General features: G+C 39.8%; 2 protein-coding genes across 7 annotated transcripts in view; one reads left to right on the top strand and one right to left on the bottom strand.

Annotated features, from left to right (window-relative positions):
- NCOA3 (nuclear receptor coactivator 3) overlaps positions 1-22,148 on the bottom strand; it is a 145,395-nt gene extending 123,247 nt beyond the window's left edge. For 4 of the 6 annotated variants that reach the window (XM_025470336.3, XM_035705911.2, XM_025470337.3 and 1 more), the window contains exon 1: positions 21,982-22,148. The gene's annotated coding sequence lies outside the window, so the exon portion shown is untranslated. Of the gene's footprint in view, positions 1-20,726; positions 20,798-21,981 lie in introns of all 6 variants that reach the window. The other 2 variants (XM_025470338.3, XM_025470339.3) reach the window with 1 other exon arrangement.
- LOC112673328 (uncharacterized) lies at positions 19,577-22,396 on the top strand. The gene is made up of 2 exons (XM_025469007.1): positions 19,577-19,613; positions 21,699-22,396. Exons 1-2 carry the CDS (start codon positions 19,577-19,579, stop codon positions 22,394-22,396), a joined length of 735 nt encoding a protein of 244 aa, XP_025324792.1.
- Positions 22,397-22,831: the final 435 nt, after the last annotated feature.

Below are 22,831 nucleotides of genomic sequence, written 5' to 3'. Positions count from 1 at the left end.
AGAAGCTTGGCAAAAGAAATAATCACAAGTTCAAATGAATAGGAAAAACACGTAATAAAAGAGCCAGAAATGAACCTTAGATAGTTTGGAAGAAAAATGAAACTAAAGGTTTCTAGTTGTTCAACCCAAAAGCTTCCGAGTCACCCTTGATTCTTCCCTCCTTCTCTACTGCCCTGCCCCACCCTACTGGCCACCCCCCACACTCAATCCATCACAAAATTCTGTTGGCTTACCTTCAAGATACATACTAAATCTGACCACTTCTTATCACCTCCACTACCACCACCTAGGTCTAAGCCAACATTATCTCATACATGGATTACAGTAATAGCCTTCTAGTAAGTCTCCTTACTTCTTGCCCTCTTAAGGCTACTTTTCATAAAACAGCTGAAGGGGATCTCTTTAAAGCCTAATTCAGTTTACTTGTTCTCTGCTAAGCCCTACAGTAAAGAAAGGGTATGGGCACAAAGAAAAATGAATGGAAAGACAGACACACAAAATCTTCAATAATGGAGAATGAAATTTACTGGTAATCTTTATTTGCTCTTTGATTTCTTTATTTTCTCCTTTGTACCTTTCTGTATTTTCCACATGAACATGAATTACTTTTGTAACAAAAAATATAGAGCTTTAGGGGTGCCTGGGTGGCTCAGTGCTTTGGCTCAGGTCATGATCCCAGGGTGGGGGGAAGGGGAGGGGAGTGTCCTGGGATTGAGCCCCATATCAGGCTTCCCGAAGAGAGCCTGCTTTTCCCTCTGCCTATGTCTCTGCCTCTCTGTGTGTCTCTCATGAGTAAATAAATAAAGTCTTTAAAAAAAATGAAAGGCTTTACTTTGGGGGGGGGGGGGGGCATCAGAAGATCCCTCTGGAAAAAACAAAAATAAAACACCTGCAGTAGTTCTCCACCATGCTCAAAGCAAAAGCTGAAAACATTACAGCCTCTCAGATTTCTTCTCTTACTACTTACTCCTTTATTCACTGTGTTCCAGCACACTAGCCACCTTCTGTTCTTCAAATACACTAAAAATGCTCCTACCAAAGAACCTTTGCACTGGCTGTTCCCTCTGCATAGGTCACTCCCCCGCTCCCCAATATTCAAAAAGCTTACTTCCTGGACACTTTGCTCAAATGCTAATTTCTCAGAGAAAGTTACCATGACTACTCATGGAAAGTGTAAATTCCACAACACACATACACACCACTTTCCAGTCTCCTTATGAGGGTTTTTTTTTCCATAGTCATTCTGGTCCCTAGTATATCCCTAACATCTAGAGAACAGCCAAACACATAGCTAGCACTCACTAAATCTCTATAGAATAAACTAAAACATGGAAACAGAAATGAGAATTAAAGGATTTTGGACAGTGTAAAAAGGTAAATTCCATGGGGACGCCTGGGTGGCTCAGCAGTTTAGCACCTGCCTTCAGCCCAGAGTGTGATCCTGGAGTCCCGGGACTGAGTCCCATGTCGGCTCCCTGCATGGAGCCTGCTTCTCCCTCTGACTATGTCTCTGCCTGCTTCTCTCTCTGTCACGAATAAATAAATAAAATCTTAAAAAAAAAAAAAAAAGGATGTACACTTCAGGAGTCAAAGACAAAAAAACCAATCTGATAGGAGCAGAGAACTTGGAACAAAGAAGCCTTCCACAGGCAAAGAGACTTTGGTAACAGTGAGTAACTAGAAAAAATGAGAGACTTGAAGGATGGTAAGTTGACAAAAACAAAAAAAGGCTATGGGCCAGAAGAAAACTTAGGTTGAGAGGAAAGGGATAAAATAGTTGGGAGACAAAAAGGGCTGAGAAGAAGAGGGCATGAAGAGGTCAGAAGAGTTATAAATACAGGAGAAGTCCAAGAGGAAGGATGAGACTGTACAGGGAGGAGCAAAAGACCACAGGGAAGAGGTGGAGCCTATGATTATATCACAATACTGTTGTTCAATTCTAAGACCTAACAATCCTGAAAAATATATACATTATATGCCTTTAATTCCAAAACGTAAATGACTTAGAAGTGTTGTGTTTTTTTTTTTTAATTTTTATTTATTTATGATAGTCACAGAGAGAGAGAGAGAGGCAGAGACACAGGCAGAGGGAGAAGCAGGCTCCATGCACCGGGAGCCTGATGTGGGATTCGATCCCGGGTCTCCAGGATCACGCCCTGGGCCAAAGGCAGGCGCCAAACCGCTGCGCCACCCAGGGATCCCAACTTAGAAGTGTTAAAACACACAAAGACGTGTATGTGTATCAGCTGTATCACTTTGAACATTCAAATTCCTCACTGTAAAAATACCTAAGAATTTAAAAGGTTACAGGTGCCTAGCTGGCTCAGTTGGTAAAGCATGTGACTTCTGATATTAGGGTTCTAAGTTCGAGCCCCACACTGGGTATAGAGATTACTTAAAATCAGCCAAATAAGCATCTGACTCTTGATTTCTGCTCAGGTCATGATCTCAGGATTGGGAGACTAAGCTCCATATCAGGCTCCAAACTGGGCATGGAGCCTGTTTAAGATTCTCTCTTTCCCATGGGGCACCTGAGTGGCTAAGTTGGTTACTCTTGGTTTCAGCTCAGGTCACTATCTCAAGGTTGTGGGATTGAGCCCCAACTGGGTACCACATTCCATGGGGAGTCTACTGGAGATTCTCTCCCTCTCCCTCTGCTCCTACCCTCTCTAAAATAAATAAATCTTAAAAAAAAAAAAAAAAAAAACTCTCTCCCTCTGCCACTCCTGCCCTGCACAAAAAAGGATTTAAAAGGTTGAATTCATAAAATTGGAGTTTTTAAATTTCATACCTTAAAACTACTAGTAGGCACTTGCCATGAAACAGATGAAAGATGAAGGAAGGTAGAGGTGGGCAATCCCAATCTTTTAGTAATCTACTCATCATTCTGCTCTGCCAATTTACAGAACTGGGCAACCTGTATTTCCCTCACTAGGAAAACAGTGTAATAGGATTTACCTTGAAATTTGAAATAGCCAAACCACAACACAAATACCAACTTTAATACAAAGTCTACTGACGCTTTGAAACACTAACCTGAGAGAAGTTAAAATGTTTCTTGAATTCACATCAAATTAATATTGAGCTTATGCAAATCTTTTTAAATTTTTTTAGTTTTCTGAGAGTTCAATATAGTATAAAACTCTATATAATAAATATCTACACAGCACTGTAAAATAATGATTTTATGTATCTATATTCTCAGAGGCATAATGAATCTACTAAACAAAAAACAAAAAAAAAATTTAAAACAATTTTGAAATCAAAAGTTTTAAGTAACTGTGCAAGTTATGCCCTTATCAGTGTTATGCCACAAATGAAACAAACACACAGTACCTTAGATGTGTGAATGTATGCACTCATCACTAAAAGCTGGCCAAGTGCCATTTTATCATTGATAGAATAGCTTCAAATTCCACTCAGAGCACAACTGCAGTTGCACTGAATCCAGCAGTATAAGCATGCCTGCATGTTATTATGAAGAATCGTGGAAAATTTCACAGGCTGACATCCAGAACGTCTGCGGTTCTTTTCATATTTCTTTCTTCCTGCAAAGTAGTTATTAGACCAGTAGCTGTTTTATTTTTTTTAAGCTGGAAATTTCCACTGTTTTCTTTTTAAACTAGTCTTAAGTGTAAATTACAAAATATTCCAAAATTCCAGCATGATACAAAGAATAATTTAGACAGAGAAGAATTAAAATATCAATCTTCAAATTAGGGTGAGGGGACTAGTAAGCAAACTAAGGTGTCACTCTTTTCAAAGAGTAAAGTGTCTAGGGAAATATTTAGGCAATTTAAGGTTCCAATAATTTAATATAAATTCTAAATGTGATAAATAGCACATTGTGAAGCTGGTATTTTGTCATTAGCTTGTAGGGGAGGCACTCAAAAGCCAATATAGGGAATCCCTGGTTGAGCACTTGCCTGTGGCCCAGGACACAATCCTGGAGTCCTGGGAATCGAGTCCCACCCCACATCAGGTTCCCTGCATGGAGCCTGCTTCACCCTCTGCCTGTGTCTCTGCCTCTCTCCCTTCCCCCCCCCAACCCCTTTCTCATGAATAAATAAAAGCTTTATAAAAAAAAAAAAAAAGCTAATATAACCAGTAGAATAGTTAAGCACAGACACCATGAAAAGAGAAGACCGTATATAACAGCTTGGTGAGAAAGGACTATACTATACTAAGGTTAAGGTCACAGAGATCAGTAAGGATTCAAGAGGGAAGAATGACAAACCAGCATAACTAAGACTCAAATTTTTAGAAAAGTCTTCAACACTTTTTCATTAGGATTATACCAGACTGATATATTTGATGTTTTTAATCTTACTCTGTAATAATAAATGAGGAAATAGATAAGAACTTATTAAAGAGGTAAAAGGACACATCAAGTTCCCAGCTATTTAAGATGAAAAATGACTTTTAACAGTTAAATACAGTAGAAAATTTATTGAGTTTAAGAACTGCTGGGGATCCCTGGGTGGCTCAGCAGTTTGGCGCCTGCCTTTAGCCCAGGGCACGATCCTGGAGTCCCAGGATCAAGTCTCCCCCGTCGGGCTCCTGGCATGGAGCCTGCTTCTCCCTCTACCTGTGTCTCTGCCTCTCTTTCTATCATAAATAAATGAATAAATCTTAAAAAGAAAAAAAAAAAAAAAGAACTGCTATATCCGGGCAGCCCAGGTGGCTCAGCGGTTTAGCACCGCCTTCGGGCCAGGGCCGGATCCTGAAGACCTGGGATCGAGTCCCACATCGGGCTCCCTGCATGGAGCCTGCTTCTCCCTCTGCCTGTGTCTCTGCCTCTCTCTCTCTCTCTCTCTGTGTCTGTCATGAATAAATAAATAAAATCTTAAAAAAAAAAAAAAAAAAAAAGAACTGCTATATCCTAGGTTAACAACTTTAGTTTTTCCTTCCATTTACATGAAGAAATGGGATTTTTATACATTTGCATTACTGTTATCTATGCTTTAAAACAGTTGTTATTCCCCAAAATATACATGTAATCAAAAACTTGAGCATTATACCAAAACACTGCTGATCACCAATAAAGATCTGTACCACCAAAGACAGAGAAAATATTTGCAAAATATATCTGATAAAGACATATATCCAGAATATACATTTTAAAAAAGAAACTCTTAAAACTCAGTAACAAAAGCAGGGGGGATAGAGGTAAATCAATAGATCAATAGACCTTTAAGTAACATCTTATTTAGTGGTAAAAGACTGAATACTTACCCACTAAGACTGAGGGTAAGACAAAGATTATCTCCCCAAATTGATCAAACTGATCACAATCAAAATCCCAAGACTGCATTAGTCATTATAATAAAGAAAAAAGAAAAGAAAAAAAGAAAAGAAAAAAAGAAAAAGCATACTAATTGAAAAGGTAGAAATAAAATTATTCACAAACATGATTACCTATGGATGTAATCCTAAGCAAACTACATAAAGTTACTAAAAAATGAGTTTAGCAAGGTTACAAAATATACAGTATATAAAAATCACTCATTATTTCTACATACTAACAAAATTATTGGAAAGTTTAAATTTTTTAAATACTACGTACAATCACATTTTAAAATATGGAACTTAGTGATAAATTTGACAGTAAGATCTATATGCTGATAACTACAAAACACTAAGAGAAATTAAAGAAGACCTAAGGAGAGATCTAAGACAAGTTCACAGAAGACACAACATTTTTAAGAAATTGATTCTTCCCAAATTATCAATTGGTTCAATGCAATCACAATCAAAATCACAACAGAGATTCTGCAGAAATCAGCAATATTCTTCTAACTGTATGGAAATAAAAGGCAAAAAGGGCCTACAAGAGCCAAAACAAATGGGAGAAGAAAAGACAAAGTTGGATGATTTACCTTATCTGATTGCAAGACTGGGGTTAAGACAGACAGATAAACTGACCTGCACGTATGTGGTTGATTTTCAACAAAGGTGCCAAGACAATCCAATGGCAAATGTATAATCTTTTCAACAAATGGTGCTGGAAAAATTCAATAGCCATATACCAAAATATGAACCTCAACTCTTATATCATACACAAAAATTAACTCAAATGGCCATATACTCAAATTTAAGAGCTAAATCTATAAAACTTCTAGAAGAAAACATAACAGTAAATCTTAATTACCTTGGGTTTGGCTAAGATTTCTTAAATGCAACAAAAAAGGTATGAACTATAAAATGCAAAAATTAATAAACTGAATTCCAATGACATTAAAAACTTTTGCTCTTCCAAAAAGTTAAGAAAATCAAACAGCATACCACGGTCTCAAAAAAAAAATCTGTTTTAAAGACAGAATAAGCACGCAAGCAGGGGAAGGGGTGGAGGGGCAGAGGAAGAGAGAGGGCTCCACACTCAGCACAGAGCTCAACACAGGCCTCTATCTCACAATCCTGAGATCATGAGCAGAGCCAAAATCAAGAGGCAGATGCTTAACCAACTGAGCCACCCATGCACCCCTCAAATTAAATATTTCTAAAACATATATCCAAAAAGGTTTGTATCTACAGAACTCTTAAATCTCAATTAGCTAAACCACCCAACTTAAAAATAGCAAAAAATATGGACACCTCACCTTAAACAAGTACATGAAAATATGCTCAACATTATTACTCATTAAGGAAACTCAAATTAAAGCTATGATGAAATACCACTATACACCCACTAGAATGGCTAACATTAAAAAAAGACTGACCAGGGCAGCCCCAGTAGTGCAGTGGTTTAGCGCCGCCTGCAGCCCAGGGTGTGATCCTGGAGACCCGGGATGGAGTCCCAGGAGTCCCATGTCCAGCTCCCTGCATGGAGCCTGCTTCTCCCTCTGCCTGTGTCTCTGCCCCTCTCTCTCTGTCTCTCTCTCTCTCTGAATAAATAAATAAAAAATCTTAAAAAAAAAAAAAAAAAAAAGACTGACCATATTGAGGAGCCTGGCTGACTCAGTCGGTATAGCATCTGTGTGACTCTTGATCTTAGGATTGTGAGTTTGAGCCCCATGTTGGGTGTGGAGATCAAAGAAAAATTTTAAATCTTAAAAAAAAAAAAAAGAAGAAGAATCAAGACATATAAGATGGTACAACCACTTTGAGAAACAGCTGGCAATTTTTTTAAAAAATTATTTTAACTTTTTATTTATCTTAGAAAGGGGAGGGAGTGAGAAAATTCAAGTGTATGGCAGGTGGCACAGGGAGTGGAATGGGAGAAAAACTCTCAAGCAGACTTTACGCTGAATACAGAGCCCAACACAAGGGCTTGATCTCACAACCCTGGGATCACCAACCTGAGCTAAAACCAAAAGTCAGACACTTAACTAACTGCACCACCCAGGTGCCCCAGTTTCTTAAAATTTTCAAGTGTTGAACATACACCTAGCATATAACCCATTCTATTCCTATGTATTTACTCAAGAGGAAATAAAAGCCTATGTCCCTACAAATCCTTGTATACAAATGCCACGGAAGCTCTATTTTTCTTAATAAAAGACTGAACACAACCCAAATGTTCATCAACAGTTATCTATGTGAATAGATAAACTGGGATAAAACTATACAAAGAAATAGCACTAATCAATCAAAAATAAAACTACTGATATAAGCAGGGCACCTGCCTGGTTCAGCTGGTAGAGCATGCAACTCCTGGTCTCAGGGCTGTCAAGTTTGAGCCCTGCACTGGGAGTAGAGATTACTTAAAAAGGAATATATAAAAATCTACAGACATATGCAACAACATGGATAAATCTCAATATAACTATACAGTGTTAATTGAAAAAAAAAAAACCAGCTCCCCTCAAAAAAAAAGTACATAGTACTTCTGGATTTCAGCTCAAAGGAAGCAAAGGTGCAACTATCTTCAGTCATCCCAAATTCAGGCTCATCCAACACCAGATGCCTCCAACATGCTGCCTACCTAAGTTCAACCCCAACCAGATCAAACTCATACCTGAGGTATGCCAGTGAGGAAGTTGATGCCATGTCTGAGCTGGCTCCCAAGATCAGCTCCTAGATCTGTCACCGAAAAAAGGATGGTGATGATATCACTAAGGCACGGGTGATAGGAAGGGTATGAGGATTACAGTGAAACTGACCATTCAGAACAAAAAGGCCCAGACTGAAGTGGTACCTTCTGCCTCTGCTCCGATTATCAAAGACTTCAAGGAACGTCCAATAGGCAGAAAGCAGGAAAAAAACAAGTGAGCGGCCTTTGCCCTATTAACCACAGGAGAAATATTACTTTTGATGAGATTGTCAACACTGCTCAACAGATTAGGCACGTCTTTAGCCAGAAAATTCTCTAGAACCATTAAAGAGATCCTGGGGACTGCCCAGTGTTTGGGCTGCAATGCTGATGGCTGCCACCCTCATGACATCATAGATGACACCAACAGTGGTCCAGTGAAATGGACGACAAAGGAGAACAACAAAGGAGGGATGCTGGGTGGCTCAGCAGTTAAGCATCTGCCTTTGGCTCAGAGTGTGATCCTGGAGTCCCAGGATAGAGTCCCACATCAGGCTCCCTGCATGGAGCCTGCTTCTCCCTCTGCCTATGTCTCTGCCCCTCTCTCTCTCTCTCTGAGTCTCTCATGAATAAATAAATAAAATCTTAAAAAAAACTACAAAGGAAAATATTTCAAGAAAGGATCATCTGACAGGGAGGCAGATAGAATACACGGCAACAATTCAATTTATATGAAATTCTCAAAAAGGTCAATTAATCTTCAGTGACATAAGGGAGATCAGTAATTACAGAAGACTGGGGGAGGAATGGATTTTAAAGAGATACAAAGATACTTCTATTAGAGTCACTACGTATTTTCATATTGTACTTGTGGTGACAGATCACAGGTGGACTTCAATGTCAAAACTCAAATTGCACACTTTAAATATACAGAATTAACTGAATGTCAATTATACCTCAATAAAGTTGAAAAAAAGAAAAAAGTGAACTATAGTGATAGAAGGCAAAAACAGTGGTTGACTGAATACTACAAACCCCAGAAAAGGACTGAATACAAATGGGCAAGATAGAACTTTTAGAGATGTGAATGTTCTGAATCTTCATCGTGGTGGTAGTAACACAGCAGTTTACATCTGTCAAAACAGCACACTTAAAATGGTTCGATTTTAGTATAAGTAAATTATACTTCATAAAAGCAGATATCTACATATTAAAAGCACATCCAAATGTTATATAATTACATTTTAAACACTTTAAACACATGAAACAGTAAATAATCACAACATATTGTAGTTTACCACCTCATTAATCTATGCTACCAGTCTGACATCCTGACTTCATTTTTTTAAGCTTTTATTTGTAAGCAATCTTTATACCCAACACGAGGCTCGAACTCACAACCCCAAGATCAAGAGTCCCATGTTCTTCCAACTAAGCCAGCCAGACCCCCTTTATTTTACATTCTTTAAATTCTTACATGATTTTTTTTTTAGTTACAAAAGAAAAAGAAATCATAAAAGCACAAGAAGAAACACTAAGGGAAACAAGTACTTCTATACACCGCTGGTGGATTCATAAATTGATACAACCTCTACAACCGGGACCTAGTTGCAATTATCTATAAAACTTAAAATTCATACTTCTTAATACTCTAGCATTCTACTTCCAGAAATTCTTATATGCTCTATAACAAAACATGGGAACAAAGAAATACATATGAGGATATTCACTTACAGCTTTGTTTGTAGTAATATGAAACTAAATACAATACATATCCACACAGTGGAATACTGTGTAACCATTAGAAAGAATTTAAAATTATAAAAATAGATATGAAACCTTGCCCAAGATCATTTAAAAAATATACACAATCCAGAACAGGGCTCCTGAGTGCCAATTACATAACTGTGTTAGTTTTATGAAAATTTATCTACCTAAAAAAAAAAAAAAATTTATCTACCTATACTTGTACATTTTTTCTGAATGTACACTACACCTTAATATAAAGCTTACCCCCAAAAAAAGTAGCAGAAATTCACTAAATTTAAAAGCTTTTAAACCTATGCATTTATAGGCCTACAGTTAACAGCCTACAGTTAACAATGACTCTACAGTTAACAATAACTCTGAGAGGGGACAGGGATATGGCTGGAAGACAGCTGAGGAAGGATGTCTTTCCACTGAATACCCTTTGGTACCTTGTGAATTTATCCCATGTGCAACAGTTATATATATCAAAAAATATTTTTGAACTGAGACCATTTGCAACCATATATCTGTATGAGTTGGGATTTTCATAATACAGAAATAAACTAGAGACAGAGATGGATTTAGATCCATAATAGTTCTTCATAACCCAATTTCAAATTTTTATATTCATCACAGCAATCTCATTTCCACTGCCTTTATAACCAGCAGTTTAAAATTCAACAAAATAAATTTTAATAAAATCACATTTTCTATTTTGAACAGGGTTTTGTAGAAGACTTCATTTGAAGAAAAAAAAAGGGCTCTACAGTACAAAAGACTGTTAAATGAGATGATATACATTAAACGCCCAACACTGTCCAAGTATATAGGCTTGGATAAATGGTAGCTTTTATCTTTTATATCTAAGAATATGAATCAGCACACAGGAAAAAGAATTTTACTAGAGTAAAAGCAGGTAAAACAGAACAAGGGAAACTTAACAGCTAAAGTACAAAATTCATAGAATTAAGGAGATAATGCTGGAAATACAGATTATGAGTCAGATTATGAAAGGCTTTGGGCACACCAGGGGAAGGAGTTTAGTTTCATACTTAGACAAAAGACTATAGATCTCATGCCTTCAAACAGTCAAACATGCAAAGTTTTGTTGTTGTTTTTTTTAAGATTTTATCTATTTATTCATGAGACAGAGGCAGAGACACAGGCAGAGGAAGAAGCAGGCTCCACGCAAGGAGCCCGATGTGGAACTTGATCCCAGGACTCCAGGATCACACCCTGAGCCAATGGCAGATGCTCAACCGCTGAGCCACCTAGGCGGCCCCAGAGATAAGTTTTTAAAAGGTAAATAAGAGTGACACCTGGGTGGCTCAGTGGTCCTGGGATCGAGTCTTGCATCAGGCTCCCCAGAGGGACCCTGCTACTCATTCTGCCCATGACTCTGCCTCTCTCAGTCTCTTAGGCATAGAGATTACCTTTATAACAATAAATAACAAAGGAGAAAGGCTCTGTCACAAAAAACAGTTGCCCCTCTGGAGGCAACTAGGTAAGAGCCATTAAAGTTTTAAATGTTTATTTCCTTTGATTCAGAAATTTCATTTCTAAGATGCCTATACTGAGATATACTCAAGCCTACACACAGATCTACATATAGTTCACTGCAGTATCAATCAAAATAGTAAAAGACTGGAAACAGCAATGCAGAACTGGTTAAAATAAGTTACACACAAAATCCATTTGTACAGTGGAATATTATACAGCTTTTTAAAAATGTGAGATATATAGAAGGCTCTCCAAGTTCTTTTGTTAAGTGAAAATAGTAGGAGCCCCACTTTAATCAGAAATAGAGGGAGGACAGCCCACGTGGCTCAGCAGTTTAGTGCCGCCTTTGGCCCAGGAGTGATCCTGGAACCCCAGGACTGGGTCCCATGTCCGGCTACCTACATGGAGCCTGCTTCTCCCTCTACCTGTGTCTCTGCCTCTGTGTGTGTGTGTGTGTGTGTATCTCTCATGAATAAATAAATAAAATCTTCAAAAAAAAAAAAAAAAAAGAGGGAGTGGGAGAGATTAGGAAAAAGATACTGGAGAGAGACATCCACAACTATACGTACAGAATATCCTCTAACTTCAGTAACCTTTGGAAAGGGGGGTAGTTATAAAGACCAAAGACTTGGGGGACCAGGATCCTTACTTTTTCAAGGTATACCACCTTTTTGTACTGCTTCAATTCTATCATGTTTATGCCTCCTTTTCAATTAAAAATATTTTTAAACATTTTTTAATTTTTTTTAATGTAACTAAGCACTACAGAATAAAAGATGTGGGAAAGAAAGATCAGAAGCAGTAATTAAGACCCTTTAGGTCTACCTATCTCCTCCATGAAGCATTCCCTAACAATTCCAGTTGAAAATGACCTTTTCTTCCTCTGAACTTTTGAACCACTTATATTGTTGCAACTATATTTTTTCAATTATACTTATTTCTCAGCTAGATTATAAGCTCCTAGATCACAAAGAGATTTTAATGCCTACAATACTTAGCACAATTCTTTGGAGAACAGTGATACTGAATACAAACATCTGACAACTTACAGGACTGTCAGTCCTACAGCATTTGGTAAATATGAATGCATGCAAGACCCAGACATGATTTATCTGGGACAACTCTATGAGGGAGACATACATCCCAAGCAAATCCTTAGGACTCTAATTTTATCCCAATATCCAAATAGAAAAGCTGACCTGAGGGACACCTGGGTGGCTCAGCAGTTGAGCATCTGCCTTTGGCTCAGGTTGCTCAGGTCCTGATCCCGGAGTCCCTGACCCAGTACTACATCGGGCTCCCTGTGGGGGGCCTGCTTCTCCCTCTGCCTTCTCTCTGTCTCTCATGAATAAATAAAATCTTTAAAAAAAGAAAAAAAGAAAAACTGACTTGAGAGTTAGAACTCTAGAAACTTTCATATCCAAACACCAAGCATTTGAACTTAATGAATATATTTGAAAAAATAATAGATTTAAAAAAAAAAAATAATAGATTTCAAAAGCTTAAAAGAAATGGTCCCCACCTCAAAAAATTGACAATTTGACTGACTCTGTCCTACCAATCAATACTGACTCCTGTGCATGTGAGGAGATAATAAAGACTCATATCCGAAAATAAGAACTATATTTTCAGCTGTGGTGGCCTAGGAAATTTACTTAAATAGGATCTGAACTGGACCTTGAAGACTAGGCCTAGATAACAAGGGAGAAGAGGCAGAAAGCAGCAGTGTGATTGACACAAGGGACAACACAAATAGGAAAACTGAGTTTAAAAAGACTATGTTAACAACTGATACTAGGTTAAGGAGGATTGTACTCTGCAGATTTATAAGCAAAAACCGTAATCAAAATGATGTTTACTAAGTACAGAGATGGGGATCCCTGGATGGCTCAGCGGTTTAGCGCCTGCCTTCGGCCCAGGGCATGATCCTGGAGTCCTGCGATCGAGTCCCACGTCAGGCTCCCTGCATGGAGCTTGCTTCTCACTCTGCCTGTGTCTCTGCCTCTCTCTCTCTCCCTCTATCTCATGAATAAATAAAATCTTTTTAAAATAATAATAATAATAAGTACAGAGAGGACTTAGGGAAAGAACAGAGACTACTTTGAAAGCTGTTACATAACCTAGAAATAAAGGGCCTGAATTACAGTTTTAGAAATTTTTTTTTTTTTTTTATGATAGTCACAGAGAGAGAGAGAGAGAGAGGCAGAGACATAGGCAGAGGGAGAAGCAGGCTCCATGCACCGGGAGCCCGACGTGGGATTCGATCCCGGGTCTCCAGGATCGTGCCATGGGCCAAAGGCAGGCACCAAACCGCTGCGCCACCCAGGGATCCCTACAGTGTTAGAAATTGTAATGAAAATATATTTAAGGGGTGCCTGGGTGGCTCAGTCAATTAAGTGTCGGCCTTCAGCTCAGGTCATGATCCCAGGATTGTAAGATTGAGCAGGGAGCCTGCTGCTCCACTTGCTTGTGCTCTATGTCAAATAAAATCTTTTAAAAAACATATATGTATACATAAATATATTTAAGAGAAATATATCAATAGGATTCTGAAAAAACAAAACCAGGTTTATTCAAATCCACTCACTTAACACATTGAATATTTAAATGACCAAGTCTTAAAATGCCTTACCTCTGAATTCTTGCTAATGATCTCTCACCAACAGAAATTGCTCACTCCATATTAAAATCTTACTCATTCTTCAAAGATCTGCATCCAGATCACCTGGTCAGAAGTAGTCCCTTTCCCCCTCTGAACTTCTCCTTGACTTCATAAGCAAAATTGATTGCCTTGTACTGAAGTGATGTGAATACCTGATTGATTGTGTGCACTTGGAGGTCAAAACCTTAACTCTCACAGTGCCTTAAACACTACAAGCTTAATAAACACTGGTTAAGTATGTGTGTACGGAGAGTGGGCAAGCGCCAAACAGTAGCAAATTAAAGATGATTAAAGCTTAAGGCCTCATGGCTAAGAGAATGGTCTTAGGAAAAATCAGTTTAAAAAGTAACATTTGGGAAGATTTTGTACTTTGAGGGAAGAAAAAGAAAACTGGAATTTACTGGACAAGTTCACAATTCCAGGTTCACCTAACTTGGGATCCATCTACCTTCTACCAATCTAGATGTGGTTGTGCACTTTGAAAGTAGCTTCCTGAATTCATTTTACTGATTCCTGATAGTACTCTTAAAACTTAGTATAGTAATAGTCTTATTACATGAAGAAGATACTATATTACTGGCCCTCCAATGGATGCAACATCTGTGTGCAGTTATTTTTCTCACTAGCAAAGTTAGATTTTCCTAGATGCAGCCAAACACTTGCTCTGACAGTAACAGGGCCAACTACCTTGGCTGGGATGAAAGTCTTACAAAACACCATGAACCTAGATGAAGCAGAAGGTGTTTAGACTAACGACACAATTTGGTGAAGAGAATACTGGGTAATCCTTAAAACATTTTCAAATAAAGTTGCCAAATTTCAATCTGGAAACAAAATCAAGCTGATACAGCTACTCTACAGTGACTTAAATTCAATAATCCATTTCACTGATGACAGTTTTACTGAGAGTAAAGAAAAATATGACTTTATTTTCTTACAACAGAAGGAGGGGGCTGAAAACTCTCTCCCCCTCCCACTTACAAAGGCACACGTGTGCAGGCATGCACTATGCAGCTCGTAGCATATACTACAGTGAAGTCAGGAGCTCAGTCATCCACTCCAAACTGATGAGTCAGCATTGACAGGTTACCATTATCTGGTATAAAGAGCGTAATCCATTTAATGTTTGACCAAGAAAACATAAATATAAGGCTATTCTACATATCTATACAATGCTTTAAGTTTATAGAATTTTCCAATATAATGAACCTTGGAAGAATATATACTCCACCCTCTTTGTTTTATAAATTTCAAGAAAGACCTAGGGATTAATTTGCAGGAAGCTTACAGTACTAGTTTACAAATTATTCTCAATTCTTCACAGGTAAGTATCATTTTCAAAGTAACAAGCAAACAAATGATACTGATTAGGTAACAAAGGGGAAATATTCAAAGGCTTTCACATGTAAACTTATATATATACATATATATGTTTATTTTTATTCATCTCTACACTCGTTGTGGGGGTCGAACCCATGGCCTGGAGATCAAGAGTCACATGCTTATCCAGTTGAGCCAGCCAGGTACCCTGAGATTTTTTTTTTTTTTAAAGTTGTTTTAAAACCAAAGTATGATCATGCTGTTCTTTCCACCAGTAACAACTCTCATTTATAAAAATATCAGTTTAGGACACTTAGATTATGATAAATACTTCCTCTCAAAGTAAAAATAATTTGGTTTTAGATTTTACTTAAACAGAATAGTAAAGAATATTTACTCCAAAAGCCTCTCCTTTTTTTTTGTTAGAACTCTTTCTTCCCCTCCCCATGCTTTCTCCTCTTTTGTGCTCAAGTTCTCAAATGCATAAGATGGAGGAACAATACCACAATGCAACTGCAGGCTTCCTGCCTACTAGCCAGTCATTATTCTTGACTCAAGAACTTTCAAAACACTGCTTGGGTTGCTTTGAGATTCCCTCTTTCAGATTTTCCCTCCTTCATGGAACATCTACTTAAAAGAATGACTTCAAAAATGTCTTGCTGCACCCAATCACAACTCTCTAAACAAAATAAAAATGCTAGCCTTAGATATGAAGGTGGGATACAAATGCCTTAAATTCGAACACCAATTTCAAAGTACAGGACAGGAAAAAAAAGTATTTCTGGCCAAGCATTATAGTACTTTTCTCATTAATCTTGTTTCTGAAAAATTCATATTTATGACTACTAAACTACCATCACTTTTTTTTTTTAACATCATTCGGATCTCTATCTCAAACTACACTGTAATCAATGGAAAAGTGCTACCCTAATTATAACTGACAAAGTAAAGTTCAAAACAAATTGGAGTATACTCATTTATTTTTTTTATTCATTTATTTTATTTTTTTTTTAATTTTTATTTATTTATGATAGTTAGTCATACAGAGAGAGAGAGAGAGGCAGAGACATAGGCAGAGGGAGAAGCAGGCTCCATGCACCGGGAGCCCGACGTGGGGTCCGATCCCGGGTCTCCAGGATCGCGCCCTGGGCCAAAGGCAGGCGCTAAACCGCTGCGCCACCCAGGGATCCCTTATTCATTTATTTTAAAAAGCTATCAAGGGCAGGAAAAATTACCAGCAGCAGTCACCTGGAAACCTAGGGAATTTCCCATTTCCTCTGACCACACTTTGATGGTGGCAGTAGTACTTAAAAATTTATTTGATTGTTGAGATAAACCAATGGAGCTACTTTATACTGAGACATGGGGGTGTTGGGAAGGGGGATAAATTATATGCCCAGTTCAGCATAAGTTCTTTCCTTTTTAAAGGCAAAAGCATTAAATATGAAAGTCAAACACATTGGTTTACGAGTAACAACTTGTCAAATTGTTACAATAAAAATTTTTCCAACGCCTCTAACAAAAACAAAAAGACTAATCTATTTCAAACAATATTCAAAAAAGCTCAATTCCAGTACAACAAAATAATTTAGCTAGTCCCCTGGAGTTTGTTATAATGGGATTTAACCTGAAAACTCAACATTCAATTAACCATGAGGCTTATCCTAATTGAGGATTATGCTGACTTCTGCAGTCTTTTCCCATCTATCCATCTACCACTCCTACTCAGCTGCCATAGCTACCAAAAGCAAAGCCCCAGGGAGCAGTAGATTATCCATTACTATGTGGTACCCATGCCAATATTCCCTTTTCATTCTTATGTGGATGATGAAGAGTTAAATTTAGTAATCTAATCAGCCTAATTTCCAAAAAGTGGAACTTCAGAACCCTTACTCATAGCCTCTAACCAAAGAAATTAAACATTTTAGAAGAATACCTTCATAAGTGAAGAGCAGACAAGAAGTTACCCTTCAAAAACAAGTAAAAAAAAAAAGTCACACTTTCCTAGAACATATTGATAAAAAAAAATTAATGGAAAAAATAGGGCACAGACATCCTAATGAAAACTAGGAAAAAAGACTAACAGAAAAGACTAGTCCATTTGCACTTAAAATATTCTTTGAAATGCATAAAATCCATTTGCCAGATAGGTCAGACTTTCCTTTGCCTATAAGCCACATTTACTACAGTTAAATAAACCTTAATTACGCCCCCCCCCCCCCCCCCCCCCCGGCCTAAACTGACCTAGGCCAGCAGAACCTACCAAACTGAGTTAATGCTGACAAAGTTGGAACCCAGCAGTACACAGTCTAAGAAGATTATCCAGTTTGTGGATAAATCAGCCTCCTAGACAGCGCAGGTCTTCCTTTCAACTCCTGCTGTGTATCTTCTGGCCATTTTCCTGTTCATTTAACAACTCTCTACCAGAAGGTAGGAAAGGGAAAGGCGATTAAATTCAAGTCAATTCCATCATTTGTTAGGAGCTGAAAATAAGGTTAGACTCAGGATAAACTGCACCTTAGCCCAAAACAATCTCCCAGAAATCCTATCAGAAAACCAGTGGACTAAATGAATTTCTCTAACAAACACTAACAAAATGAAGGAATGAGCCTCATTACAATAGAGCCCCTCCTCCACTTTAACAGAGAAATGTTCATTTTGTAATCCCCTCCTCTGACCCCCAAAAAAAGCACTCAATAAAATGGAAGAAAATGCCTATATTTTACTGCAGTACTCAATCTCAATGCTATCCCTAAGGATCTAAATTAATATACAGTCACCTATTTCTTTAATCTGATGAACTATAAGAAGGAAAGTAAATATGCATTTCCAATACTAATTTTCTGCTCCCAGAGCTTTAACCACTCAACAATAAAAAAAAGAATATTCTGCACTACAGAATATATAGTAAGTTCAAACCAAACTAGGACAGGTCCTGTCTGGTTTAACCTATGAGAAACTTGTCAACATGATCAACAACTAGTTTTTCTAGTCCTATATATCATTAGAGTAACAACTGCATTAAACTGTGGTCACTTTCCAGTGTAGACAGCCACTGGAGGCTACTCATTCCAAACTTGCAACAAATCAAGTTTTCAAAAGTAGTCTACATCTTCAGGCCAAGGCTCGAAATTATATACTCTAAAAAAAAAAAGGTAAAAAGAAACCCTAAAGCCATTTATTTTAATACCAATTCAGCATAGGACAATAGCAGTTTTGGTTTTCTATCTTACCCTACAGACCAAACTAAAATATTCTTAAAATCTTTTTTAAAGAATTCTAAAAAACATAGTCTTTAAAAAAACTATTCTAGGGATCCCTGGGTGGCGCAGCGGTTTGGCGCCTGCCTTTGGCCCAGGGCGCTATCCTGGAGTCCCAGGATCGAATCCCGCGTCGGGCTCCCGGTGCATGGAGCCTGCTTCTCTCTCTGCCTGTGTCTCTGCCTCTCTCTCTCTCTCTGTGTGACTATCATAAGTAAAAAAAAAAAAAATTTTTAATTTAAAAAAAAAATAAACTATTCTAGAATAATACAGTTAAAAAAAAAAAAAAAAACTTTATACTATGTCCCTGACATAGTAAGAAAGTTTATTTCAAAAGACCCATCAAGAAGGTTTTATTAGGGATCCCTGGGTGGCGCAGCGGTTTGGCGCCTGCCTTTGACCCAGGGCGCGATCCTGGAGACCCGGGATCGAATCCCACATCGGACTCCCGGTGCATGGAGCCTGCTTCTCCCTCTGCCTATGTCTCTGCCTCTTTCTCTCTCTGTGTGACTATCATAAATAAATAAAAATTTTTTTTTAAAAAAAAGAAGGTTTTATTAGTAAGTAATCATCTCAAAAACTATTTTTTATTTCGCATCTCCTAGAAAAAAGATCCAGGGTCCAGCAATACACTCACTCCTTACTGAATAAATTCTAATTTATTTGTCTAGAGATGGGGCAGGATTTATTGAAATACTGTTATATAGGGATAAAAATTTATCCCTGATATGAGAAATAACGCATACCCGGAAGGATACACAGTATACTCAATTTCAAAATATAGTGAATTTATTTAACACAATCCCTAATAGCCTAAACTCTAATGTCACTGAATTTTTTTTTAAGATTTTATTTATTTATTCATGAGAGACCGAGAGAGAGAGAGAGAGAGAGAGAGAGGCAGAGACACAGGCAGAGGGAGAAGCAGGCTCCATGTAGGGAGCCTGCTGTGGGACTCAATCCCAGGTCTCCAGGATCGCCCTGGATTGAAGGCAGCACTAAACCACTGAGCCACCCAGGCTGCCCATCATTGAATTTTTTTAATGAATTGTTAGTGTTGGTAAATTTAAAACCACCATTCTAAAACTTACAAAAATAGAAATCCTGTTAATTATGCTGAGGCTGTTTTGTATTTTTGAAGCCTCTGCAGGTAAGGAATATTTTACCTTAGTATTTCATACAACTGCTCTAGATTACAGCTTCCCACCTATTCTACAATCCTCATGTCCAAAATGTAGTTCTATATGCTAGAGGCTGGCATACGCCTCTATTTTTTTTTTAATACTGATTGGACAATTAAGTCACTTCTACCAATACATAAAATACCACTATAATTTAGGATCACAGGCAACCTAGATTACTGCTCATTTAAATGCAGAACCTGAAGCAACCTCCAGTGACAGGAGCTATAGTGTTCAATATCATTTTACATGTTACAGAGGCTTCACCTTACATACAAACAATGAACCCTGGCAGCCTTCTTCATCCTAAAGCCCCACAGATTGTTACTTCTTTAAAGGTGTTGGTAGTATAGAAGGCAACATAAGCAGTGTTAAGTTCAGAAGCCTTTTCTTAATGGCTATCAACATTTGTTCAAGAGGAGTGAAAAGAAAACATTATTCCCACCACATTTTCCCTCTCTTCTGTTCATTTTATTTTCCTGCTTTTGGTACCCAGCAAGATTATGTTTCAACTAAAAATCTTAAGATAATTATTCCAAACACCAAAGATACTCCAGAAACCAGCAGTAGTCACCTACTAGGAGCCTCCAAGGAGCTCAAATTGGAGGGCTTACCGGAGAGACTCATTTTTCAATGTTTGTGTACCTTTCCAGTTGGATTTTATATCTGGTATAACTGAGCAATAATTTAAATTTTTTCCCAAGAACAAACATTTCATGAACTTCCAGATTTCTGTTTAACATTGTAGTTTATGCAGCATTCACAAGACCTGTGTTTGGGGGTTTTTTGGTGGAGCTTTAAGGTTGGAGTTTTTGTTGGTATTTTTTTTTCCCCCCTTTTGGTTTTTTTTTTCTTTTTTTTTTTTTTTTTTTTCCGTCATCCTCTATACAACCTGCTGCAAAGCATACAGAAGCTTTTTTTTTTTTTTTTTTTCCTTTGCAGCCAAGGGCCGGTTAGGTGGATCCGAGCCCAGGCATTTAAATCAAGGAGATGCATGCAGCAATCTCACTCAATACTACTACCACTCACTCATCTCATTCAAATCCATTTAAACCCACTGCAGCAAGACAGCTGGTACTCACTCGCCTTCCTGTTTCTTTACGGTACAGGCTTAATAACAAAAACAGGTTGGCTTTGAAGCGCTGCTCAAAAACTGCAAAAAAAAAAAAAAAAAAGGAAGTCTTCACATTCGCGAGGGGGAGGGGGGAAAAAAGTTTCGACTTCGGGAGAATTTCATACCTTTCGTGTCATTCCATTTTGGAATCCTGAACTCCTCCTGCTAAGTGAGGTTTTGCAACGATGCTTTCTCCCTCTCACGACTGCTCTTTTGGTTAACTTTTCCACCCCGAGTGCCCTCAAACTAGAAGCAACTAAGCCTTCCAACGGCTCCTGGCTTTTTGCTTGTGGTTTGTGCTGTGTTGTTTTTTGTTTTTTGTTTTTTTGGAGGGGGGGGGGTGTTTTCTGTTTCGTTTTTTTGTTTTTTTAAGGCATGTGCAAGACAATTTAAATCATCACAAACTGAACCAATGTATGGGAAGATGAGAGATGGGGACGAGGTGGTGGTGGAGGGGGGGGGGGAGGGTAGTAACTAGTGATAATAAAAATAAAAGACAGCCAAAGCGCCCAAAATCTGATCCACCAACTTCCCACTTGCCATTTCCCCAACCTTCACAGCAGAGGTAGAGGGGGAAAAAAAAAAAAAAATGCCTTTTCACGGAGAAAAACTGTGGAGAACCTACCCTTGGCCAGAATGAAATTCCGCAGATAACTCGAGTTAAAATATTAAAAACGCCTCTCAAGTGCAGGAGAGAGAAGAGCCGCAAAACGCAGGGCGACTGTGAGCGCGACTCGGAGGCTGGCGGCTGGCGGCAGGCGTGGGGGTCGGTGGGGTCCGCGCCCCCCCCCCCGCCCCCTAATTCTCCCGGAGAACTGCGGGGGCGCTGAGGCAGCGGGAGGAGGGGGCGCGGGAGCGTCCTGAGGCAGCCCCGGGGGCTGGGGGGCGACAAAACTTCAGGGACGGGAGGGCAAAGTGGGCCCCCCACGGCCCCCCCCAGCCCGTCGGGGCGACCCCGCCGCGTGCGGACCCCTCAGACCCCCGGGCCGGCTGCCGCCCCACCTCGGCTCCCCTTCCCGGCCGCCGGCCGCCCCCGGCTGCGGGGCCCCGACGCCCCGAAAGTACCTCAGCGCGCCCCCCCCCCCCCCCCGCCCGGCGCGCCCCTCAGCGCCTCAGCCGAGCCGCAGCCGCCGGCTCGCGGCAGCCCCCGGACTCGCCCTCTTTCCCTCCGCCTCGCACTCCACCCCCTCGCCCGCCACCGCTCCTCCTTTATCTCCACTCACCGCCCGCCGCCATTTTCCTCGCAGCTCCGCTTTAAATCGGAAACTCGCCGCTCAGCCCGCAGCCGCCGCCACTGCCGCCGCCGCCGCCACCGACTCAGCCGCCGCGGCCGCCGCCGTCGCTGTGGAGGGGCTGAGGCGGCAGCGGCTGGAGCCGCGCGCGGGGGCCTCCGGGATATGTAGTCCCGAGGCCACGCCCAGCACTACCGGTCCCAGGGGGCCTTGCGCGGCCGGGCTCGCGGGGCGCGAGGGCGTGGTGGTGCCGGTGGTGGTGCTGGCGGTGGTGATGCGGCGGACCCTCCGGCCGCTCTCCTCCGCCCCACTGCCTGGCAGCTGCGGCGGGCGCCGGAGGACGATAGTACAAGCCCTAGCCCTGCCCTTGATCTTGTCCCACTTGCTTTCGCCCCGTGATATTTAGCATTTACGAACCTTTTATTGTGTGCCAGGTACCGATCCTCAAAACAAGCATCCATCCCTTTGGGGTCAGCTGTTCAGATGAGCAAACTGAGGCACAAGGTCAGAAGACACCAGGTTGTTCGTTAGATGCTAAAGCCTCTGGCTGAAAGGTTGTTTGGCAATAGTGTGTTCACTGTATGGTCAGTCCGTGTCATCCCATGAAGTAGCTTGCTTTGCAGTGGACGCAACTGGAAGACACCCCTAAACCGAGAGATCTTTTTTTAAGATATTTATTCATTCATTCATTCATTCATTCATTTATGAGAGACACACAGAGAGGCAGAGACATAGGCAGAGGGAGAAGCCCGCTCCCTGCAGAGAGCCCCATCCCAAGACCTTGGGATCATGACCTGAGCCAAAGGCAGAAGCTCAACCACTGAGCCACCCAGGCATCCCC

The sequence above is a fragment of the Canis lupus genome, chromosome 24 (assembly GCF_003254725.2).
Source record: "Canis lupus dingo isolate Sandy chromosome 24, ASM325472v2, whole genome shotgun sequence".
NCBI lineage: Eukaryota > Metazoa > Chordata > Mammalia > Carnivora > Canidae > Canis > Canis lupus.
The sequence above is the reverse complement of the archived record's forward strand: the minus strand, read 5'-3'. Positions and strand labels throughout refer to the sequence as shown.

What these genes read in the sequence shown, in the direction of transcription:
- LOC112673328 (XM_025469007.1), top strand. Translation starts at nt 19,577, where the DNA reads ATGCTGAGGCTGTTTTGTATTTTTGAAGCCTCTGCAG. An exon ending in TATTTTTGAAGCCTCTGCAG is followed by an intron (nt 19,614 to 21,698) that starts GTAAGGAATATT and finishes GGCCCCCCCCAG; the next exon opens with CCCGTCGGGGCGACCCCGCC.